This window comes from Leptonychotes weddellii, chromosome 2, assembly GCF_054177405.1.
Source record: "Leptonychotes weddellii isolate Sample4059 chromosome 2, ASM5417740v2, whole genome shotgun sequence".
NCBI classification, from domain to species: Eukaryota; Metazoa; Chordata; class Mammalia; order Carnivora; family Phocidae; genus Leptonychotes; species Leptonychotes weddellii.
The window spans coordinates 177506770-177516368 of record NC_138370.1 but is presented as its reverse complement, the minus strand read 5'-3'; the positions used below and the strand labels follow the sequence as shown (position 1 = coordinate 177516368).

General features: G+C 46.5%; 1 protein-coding gene across 1 annotated transcript in view; it reads left to right on the top strand.

Annotated features, from left to right (window-relative positions):
- The first annotated feature begins 1863 nt into the window (after positions 1–1863).
- NSD2 (nuclear receptor binding SET domain protein 2) overlaps positions 1864–9599 on the top strand; it is a 58395-nt gene continuing 50659 nt past the window's right edge. The window contains 3 exon segments of the mRNA XM_081812775.1: positions 1864–1894; positions 1897–2474; positions 5566–5728. Of these exon segments, the coding sequence (XP_081668901.1) occupies positions 1879–1894; positions 1897–2474; positions 5566–5728 (757 nt within the window). The 5' untranslated portion in view covers positions 1864–1878.

The window sequence follows — 9599 nt, the reverse complement described above, 5'->3', positions numbered from 1 at the left end:
TGGGTGGCTCAGTCGTTAAGCGTCTGCCTTCGGCTCAGGTCATGATTCCAGGGTCCTGGGATCGAGCCCCGCATCGGGCTCCCTGCTCGGCGGGAAGCCTGCTTCTCCCTCTCCCACTCCCCCTGCTTGTGTTCCCTCTCTAGCTGTCTCTCTCTCTCTCTGTCAAATAAATAAATAAAAAATCTTAAAAAAAAAAAAAATTAAAAAAAAAATATTGTGTGAGTGAAACCACGTGCTCTTCTACATATTCTGGTGCTAGAAGGCCATTTAGTGCGCATGAAGCTAAACTGGAACTTGGGTTGTTGAGTTTGCTCTTTTTTCCTGTCTCTCCAATGAGGTCCATGTGGAAGCCGCAGCTGCCACAGTCAGTCCCTCATTGCTGCACTTGAGATTTCTCCACCTCCGCACTATTGGCATTTTCAGCCAGATAACTCTTTGTTGGGGGGGCTGTCCTGTGTGTAGAGGGTATTGAACAAGCTTCTTGACCCTCCGCAGTAGATGTTAGTAGCAGCTCCCCAGTGGTAACAATCAAAAAATGTTTCCAGACAGTGCTGTGTCCCTGGGGAGCAAAATCTTCCTCAGCTGAGAACTACTCCTGTACGTGTGTGGACCTCTCTGCTCTGTACTCTCAGCTTCTCGCTGGTGTCCGATGCTGCTGGGGCTGCCTTCTTGGTGGCCGTCATAGTGCAGGTTGGGTGAATGTCTTCCCAGCTGGAGTGGAATGGGTGTCTGCCTGTTCCTAGCTTGTTCCTAGCTGACTTTTGGGTTTGGTGCCTTCACTGGGTGTCCCCAGGTGGGGACTATAGCTATGCAGTAAAGCCCCTGATCATCCCATGTAGCCTGAGGTCTTCCTAAAACTGCCCCCCTCTACCCTTGGGCCTCAAGTGGCCAGCAGGCACATTGCAAGTACTACATGTTAAGGCTCAGCAGTGTTGACCTTGCTAGTTAATCTTCAGGAGGTAGCTAAATAAAATTTGCGGTTACTACAGCGCTTCTTGTCTTAAGCATTTAATTTGGGCCGGGGCAAGGAGGGGGTGGATGACAGAGGTTAGCCTGAGCATGAACCAGAACTGACTCGGGTTGTTTTCTCACTTGTAACTCCCCCCACCATCAATTTGGAACTAATGGTGTGCTAGGCTTTGGGAGATCTGGTTTTCAACTGTGCTGATTAGTAACTTTGGGCATGTTGATGAACCTCTGCCTGGGAGTCCTCCTCACCTGCGACCAGGGGAACTTTGGTTTTGAGCTCTTCCCTCTTGTCCTTTTACAAAGGCCTGTCTTTGTTTTTTTTTTTAATGATTTTATTTATTTGAGAGAGAGTGAGTGAGCGAGAGAGAGCACAAGCCGGGGGAGAGGGAGAAGCAGGCACCCCGCTGAGCAGGGAGCCCGATGTGGGGCTCAATCCCAGGACCCTGGGACCACGACCTGAGCTGAAGGCAGACGCTTAACCATCTGAGCCACCCAGGCGCCCCCAAAGGCCTGTCTTTGTGTGAGCTGCCTCAGGCACACGTACTAATGGTGAGCTCCCCATTGAACAGTGATTGAGCCGACTGAAGCAAGTGTCCACAGCCACATAGCTGGTTGGTGGTGGTGGCACGACTTGTGTCTCCGTGCCGGACTTTTGTGTCCCCTCCCCCCCTTAATAATTGTCCCTGTTCCTTTCCTTTCAGCTTTATCATTTTGTGATTCTGTCTCATTTTTATGGCATTAGAACTCTCTCCTGTTTATGATGGAAGTATCATAAATGCCTCAAAACAAATAACCACACAAAGGTGTAGAGGTGTTGGCATACTTGTGTTAGGTTTTAAACATAATGTTTCTTTTTATTTTTGTTTTTCTAATACTGTAGTGTTCTAAGAACGGAAGCATCTGGGCTGAATGGAATTTAGCATCAAAAAAGTCCTCTTTCTGTTCAGAAAGTTGTAAAGTACATAAAGATGAAGCAGGCACCAGAAATCCTTGGCAATACAAATGGAAAGACTCAGAACTGTGAAGTGAATCGTGAATGTTCTGTATTCCTCAGCAAAGCCCACCTCTCTACCAGTCTGCAGGAGGGGGTCATGCAAAAATTTAATGGCCATGATGCCCTTCCCTTTATTCCATCTGAGAAGCTGAAAGACCTAACTTCCCGTGTATTTAATGGAGAACCTGGTGCTCATGATGCCAAATTACGTTTTGAGTCCCAGGAAGGGAAAGGACTTGGGACACCACCTAACACCACTCCTATCAAAAATGGCTCTCCGGAAATTAAGCTGAAGATCACCAAAACATACATGAATGGGAAACCTCTCTTTGAATCTTCAATTTGTGGTGACGGTGCTGCTGCTGTGTCCCAGTCAGAAGAAAATGGACAAAAACCAGAAAATAAGGCAAGAAGGAGCAGGAAGAGAAGCATAAAATATGACTCCTTACTGGAGCAGGGTCTTGTTGAAGCAGCACTGGTGTCCAAGATCTCAAGTCCCTCAGATAAAAAGGTACCTGTGAGGAGTTGTGGCCAGGGTAGGGTCGAGTGCAGCAGCTAGTTACCGTGAACTAAACCACGCGAGGGTGCCTCTGCGTGCGGGGTGGGGTGGAGGGGAGGAGAGGCCACCGTGCGTCTGCTCTCCAACTCTCCCTGTGTGCACACGGCCGACCGTGGGGCCTGGGCTGTGCCTGGGGCCCCACTTCAGGAAACCCTGGTATTGCCTCCCTCAAGCCTCACGGCAGCCGGTTGAGCCAGTTGTGAGGCCTGGAGAGATTGATTAAGTGTTCAAGATTAAAATGGCTAAAGAGAGGTAAGACCAGTTTCCAAACCCCCGTCTGGCCAGTTCCAGAGCCCTTGACCTTTAGGCTGTGCTGTTTTCATGGATCTTCTCTCCGGAGACATTCTTTAGCCTAATTATGGAGGTGTGTTGGGATCTAGCATGGGGCTTCTTCAGTTTATACCATCTGAGGAGTGGGAAGCAGAGCTGTGTTGTGCAAGTGCTCTTGTCCTTCCACTTGGTTCACTGTCCACTTGTCTCCTCTACCAGGTGGTCCAGCACGTGGTCTGCCCCCTTGATGGCTGGGGCTGTGTCTTACACCTTCACACTCTTGGTTCCTAGTGCAGAGCCCAGCACTTGAACACATCTGAGCAAGTGTTCAGTCATCTAGCACTGGGTGGAAACCTCTAACTTATAATGAAGGAATGTAGTGGTTTATGTTCCTGTGTCTTTTTTTTTTTTTTTTAAGATTTTATTTATTTATTTGACAGAGAGAGAGAGAGAGACAGTGAGAGAGGGAACACAAGCAGGGGGAATGGGAGAGGGAGAAGCAGGCTTCCCGCCGAGCAGGGAGCCCGATGCGGGGCTTGATCCCAGGACCCTGGGATCATGACCTGAGCCTAAGGCAGACGCTTAACGACTGAGCCACCCAGGCGCCCCAGTGTCCCTGTGTCTTAAAGTGGCACTCAGGATGGCCCACTACTTAAATGAGTATTAGCCATAGAAAAGAGCTGGGCAGCTTTGGCCTTGGCAGAAGGAGGTAGGGAGGGTGCCAGGGGCTGACAGTCTATATATAGTCTGTATGAACAGAATCTGGAAGGTGCCTGGTGCCCATTGGTATTTAGCTGAAGCTCCAGGCTCACTTGCAGGGGTGGACAAAGGGAACCTGAAACCAGTTTGGGTTGGAATATTTAATCATCACCAAGGTTGGAATATTTAGTTTAAAATTACTGTTGAGGAATTTTATTTACAATTTCCACAGATAAGAGGGGAAATTGCCACAGTTTCCTTGAAATCATTAAAATAAAGATTTTTTAAGGGTTTAAAAAAAGTGTTTTAAGTGCTCAGGAGCTGTTTAGCTTTTGCTAATATAATTACAAGAGTGAATTTTTTATTTTTAAATTTTATTTTTAAAGTATTTATTTATTTGACAGAGTAAGAGAGAGGGAGAGAGAGAGAGCACAAGTAGGCAGAGCAGCAGCAGAGGCAGAGGGAGAAAGAGAAGCAGGCTCCCCACCGAGCAGGGAGCCCGATGCGGGACGCCATCCCAGGACCCTGGGACCATGACCTAAGCCGAAGGCAGATGCTTCACCGGCTGAGCCGCCCAGCCACCCCTACGACAGTGAATTTTTTAAAAGATCAGTTTAGTGAGCTGGGCTGCTACAGGGGTTTTTTGAAGTGCCCATGGTTGTGGGGGGACCTCACTCTTTCATTGGGGAAGAGGCCGGTGCAAGTGATTCCTAGCTCTGCTGCTTGGTTTTGTGAAAACATGGGTAAAATATCTGAATTTTGACTCTCCCTCTTCAGCGTGGGGGCGGTACTACTCATCCTCATGGGGCCGCTGTGTTGCTTAGATGACACAGGAATGTAAAGCTGGGCGCTTGCTGTGGGGGAGCCAGCTGGCATTTTTTTGAAAGTGTGTATGTGGCAGCTCTGGGCCCTTCCGACCATGCACACTGATCTTTTTAACAGCTAGTGAGATTTCAAAGCTGCTGTCCTTGGTTTACAGACAAGGAAACTGAAGCCCAACAAGTTCAGCAACTTGCCCAAGTATGTAGAGCTCTTATGGGAAAGCTCAGGAATTCACTCACACTCACGAGGAGTCCAGGAGTCAAACTGACTGTGTGTGGGGTGTCAGTGGCCCTGGTCAGGTCTCCAGCTTCCTAAGTGACCTGTGTTCTGAGGTGGAGAAACTGAGGCTTAGAGCCCCAGGACTCAGATCACAAATGGAGCTGAGACTTGCTGCCAAGCCCTCCTGATGTCCTTGCCACTCTGGGTCCTTTCCTGCTGGGTGATGCACATGCTCCAGAGGACTGACAAACACGTGGCTCGGGAGCGGGAGGGTCAGGATATGGATTTGATCCATGAACATTTTCCTTGGCCAGGTGAATAAAGCACCATTAAAGACCATCAACCAGGGGCGCCTGGGTGGCTCAGTCGTTAAGCGACTGCCTTCAGCTCAGGTCATGATCCCAAGGTCCTGGGATCAAGCCCCGCATCCGGCTTCCTGCTCTGCGGGAAGCCTGCTTCTCCCTCTCCCATTCCCCCTGCTTGTGTTCCCTCTCTCGCTGTGTCTCTCTCTGTAAAATAAATAAATAAAATCTTTAAAAAAAAAAAAAGACCATCAACCAGGCCATGGAAGTAAATTTATGTAGGGCTCTTCATAATGTTGAGTACCTACTGTGTGTGCCAGGCACTGTGCTGATTCTTTAGCTAGGGCAAGGGACAATTTTGATGAAGTGATAGCAGGGGAAGCATGCTCCTTTTTTTTTTTTAAGATTTTATTTATTTGAGAGAAAGAGACTGAGAGCACAAGTTGGGGGGAAGGGGCAGAGGGAGAGGGAGAAGCAGACTCCCGCTGAGCAGGAGCCCAATGTGGGGTTTGATCCCAGGACTCTGAGATCATGACCTGAGCTAAAGGCATATGCTTAATCAACTGAGCCACCCAGGTGCCCCAAGCATGCTCTTTTTTTAGGGTGTGTGTGTGTGTGTGTGTGTGTGTGTGTGTGTTTTAAACCTCTAGCCTGATTAATCTTTGGATAGAAGGCTGGATTTAGGGGTACTTATTGGATGTGTTAGTATGTCTTTTGTTGTTCATTTTCAGATTACAGCTAAGAAAGAGTCCTGTCCAAATACTGGCAGAGACAAAGACCACCTGTTGAAATATAATGTCGGTGATTTGGTGTGGTCCAAAGTGTCCGGTTACCCTTGGTGGCCATGCATGGTTTCTGCTGATCCACTCCTTCACAACTATACCAAACTTAAAGGTATTGTGTTTTTGCACTGTTGTTTCATCTTTCTCTTTCTGCACTTAATCTTTCTAATGTCCAAACTTTTTTCTTACTCTTCCATAGCCCTAGTATGGTTCTTTTTTATTTAAAAAAATTGTGCTAAAATACACATAACATAAACTCTACCGTCTTGACCATTTTTAAGTGCACAGCTCAGTGGTATTAAACACATTCACATTGCTGAGTGGTCATCACCACCATCCATCCCACGACTCACTCATCTTGTGAATCTGAACCTCGGTGTCCATTCAGGAATAACTCCCCGTTCCCGCTCCTCCCAGCACCTGGCACCCACTGTTCTATAGTCTGTCTACTTTTTGTAGTTTGGTTTGCAATTCCCTAAGGATTAGTGATGCTGAGCATCTTTTCTTGTGCTTATTGGCCATTTGTATGTCTCTGAAGAAATGTCTATGTAGTCCTTTGCCCATATGTGAATTGGATTTTGTTTTTTTGTTGTTGAATTTACAGTGGGTGGTTCATTTTTGCAACTTTAAAGTTAATAATTGGTTCAGATGTAACACACTGCCATTTCTTTTTATATCCAACTCAGATATGTACTTTATCTGATTGAATTAATAGAGAAGTAGTCTTGGCTTTATATTGCTTTTTAGGTTTTATGATAATTTATTGTTTAGATAAACAGTGATTGCTTATTTCAGCATAATTTTCAGAAATTATATTTTATACTAAGTTTGGGTTATAAAAATGTCCCAGTTTATTTTTTAGGCCTGTGGGAAGAAGGAAAAAACTAGAAATGATCTTCTTTGGCATCATGAAACTTGGGAATATAAATTGGTCTATGGAGCAATTGAAGAACACATTAGGGATATAATATGTTATGATACAGATTAGAGCAGATGCAGATTTAAGTATTAATTGGGGAGCTCACAAAACATAAAAGCTCGTGTGTTTTTGGAGGGAAAAATGAGTTCAGGTGGTTTGAGATTCTTCTAGAAAGTTCTTCCAGAGTAAAGTTTGAATTTAGTTTGAGGAAGGTGATAAATGGTGAGCACAGTGTTGGAGCTGAGCCAGGGTAGTGCCCAACTGACCTGTGCACCCTTCAGAATTGTGGGTGACTGGAGCTGTGGGCTGGGCCAGGCGGGCTTCTTGGCCTCTTGGTACTGCTAATCAGTCAGCCTTATATGGCTTCTTAGTGGTACGTGAGTACATGTCCCCTCCTGTTCTTTGGCTGGAGGCCTGAGCTCTCACAGGAGTGGCATTGCTGCTCCCACTACGAGTTGGGGTGCTGTTGGCTTGCTGTGTGAAGCAGATGGCTGCTGGGGATGGGGTATACGGGGGTGCCTACCTGGCAAACAGACATGAGAGGGGGTGGGTTCAGAACAGAGAGGACCATGCTCGAGTCCTGAGTGCCTCTGAGTCCTGTCTAGCCTTCTTCCCCCGGGGGCTGGTTGGACTTTGCTTTGAGGCTCAGGAAAGCACATCTGCTTAGGACTTGTAGTGGCCAGAGAAGAACCTTTGGGCCGGCTTCAGCTCTGACTCCATGGAGGACCTTTGGCATCCTCAGCTTGCCAGAATTGGGGAGTCCCTTCCATGAGGCTTCAGGGACCCCAGGATGTACCCCAGAGGCATCTAGACTTGGTAGAGTATGAAAAAAACTATCAGTTGAGACAGAGGCTGGGCAGGCACACAGGTGTGCGCCTGAGGCGTTGCTGGTTCCTTCCCAGCTCTCTAAAACCACGCAGCAAAGCGAAGTAGAAGTCACGGTGGGCTTTATGACTTCACACCACTGGTCTGCCTAGCACATCACAAGCAATTCCTTTTTAATGTCTGGGGGTTTCGACTTTGTTTATATGAAGCTCCTGGCATCTCAGACCTATGTGATTGAAGGGGTCTTTTGAATGTCTCTTGGTTCCGGCTCCTGGGATTAATTAATCTTAATTTCATTACATCTTTCCCCTGATTTAGAGCAAAATAATTCCTGTAGTCTACAACAGCCTGTCTGAATGACATTCACTCACAGCACCATTTTTATTATCTCTCACTTCCTCCTCCTTTATTCTCTGGCCCTTACTCTTGCTTACAACATTGGAGCAGAGCATTATGCTCCCAGTGGAGGCATGGGCTCTGGAGTCAGCTTGTCAGGGTCTAACTCAACTGGTTGGTCTAGTAATGAACTGCTTAATTTCCTTAAGCCCCAATTTCCTACATATGAAAAAGGAGGGTAATGATAATAACACTTGTTTGGAAAGGTCTTTGCATGGTGAGTAGTGAGCATTCAGATGTTAGCACATGTTACTGTCGTCTTTTTTACTTTTAAACCCTGAATTTTTATCGTATCTATCCCCTTTCCCCTGGTCACCTCTAGGGCTCTTTCCTGAAAGCATTCCAGTTTGACCAGTTATTTCCCCTGCAGGATCCCAGTGTTGGATCATTTAATTTAGATAATTTTGTTCCCATTCTTAGTGCCTTTATGTCGCCAGACATGCCCCAGCTTTCCCAGCAGTGCCAAGGGTTCACACTTGAGTTCCATCTTGTTGCTTGTTTGTTTGCTTTGTGAAAGCTTTTATTTATTGTTTGCTTGTTTGTTTTTTATTTAAAAACCGTCCAAGCCCATGGTTCACAGTGGAACAGTACAGTGGACACCCATGAACCCTCACCTGTATTTGCAAACTTTAGCCTGCTCCATCTCTTTCTGAGTATGAACACTCCTTTGCCGACCCATGTGAATGGAGGCTGTAGGCCTCATGGTGCCTCACCCCTAGATGGGTCAGCAGGGATCTTCTGGGAACCAGGACAGCTTCCTGCCCAACTCAACACCCAGACACATGTAAGGAAACAGTGCATCAGTGACACTGCCCCATCCTCAGGACCCTTGCTTAGACTTCCCCAGCAATCTTCAGTGTTTTCCCTGTGCCTGTTTTTTCTTCGCTCTGGATTGAAAAGGGTGCTTGCATTGCAGTTAGCTGTTCACTGTCCTATCTCTTTAGGCTCCTGCAGTCTAGACCGGCACTCCCTGCCCCCAGCACTCACTGCTCTAGTCTCTTGTGATCAGACTCGGGTCCATAAGACCAGCCAGGTGTACCATGTAGGTGTTCTTGAGGGAAGGGGCTTGAGCTTGGCCCTTCACTGAATTACCTGCCTTCTTGCAGTGTGTTTCTGTAGGCACTGTTTGGGGATGTAGGGGAGGGAGCACTTGTAATCACAAGCAAATCAACTTCAGAAGACTGGTAATGTGCATTTGATAAGTAGTTCAAAAGGAAGGGAACCAGGGTGAACACCCTCCAGCTGATAGGACATTCACGTGACCTTTGAAAAGAAAAGGGGTCAGAGGAAACTGTGAGAATGGGGGGTAGGGGGATGACAGAAGGACACATGTCTCAGTTGAATTTTATCAGGAGCTCTTGGTGTCAGCTGTCCCACTTCCCAGTAGGTGGTGGCCAACAAAACTCTCCAGTGGAAAATACAGTCCTTTTTTTTTTGTCATTAGTGAGTGATCTGTGGCCATGTTTGGAGATTAGTTTCCTCTGCCAGTCTTTCCTCATGGTCTTAGCACTCCTTTATGATCCAGTGGCTTATAAAATGGTAACTGTCCATTTTTATCATGCTTTCTGTGTTTAATTAACTGGCATTTTTCTGTGAAAATGAGCTTCCTCTTAAAAATTTAGTTATATAGTATAGTCCTTACTCTTTAAAAAAATTTTTTTATTTAAATTCAATTTAATTAATATGGTAATATTATTAGTTTCAGAGGTAGAATTTAGTGATTCATCAGTTGCATATAACATTCAGTGCTCATTACATCAAGCGCCTTCCTTAATGCCCATCACCCAGTTACCCCCTTCCCCCAGTCCTTTTCCTCCCTCCCCCCCCACTCCCTCCCTCCCTC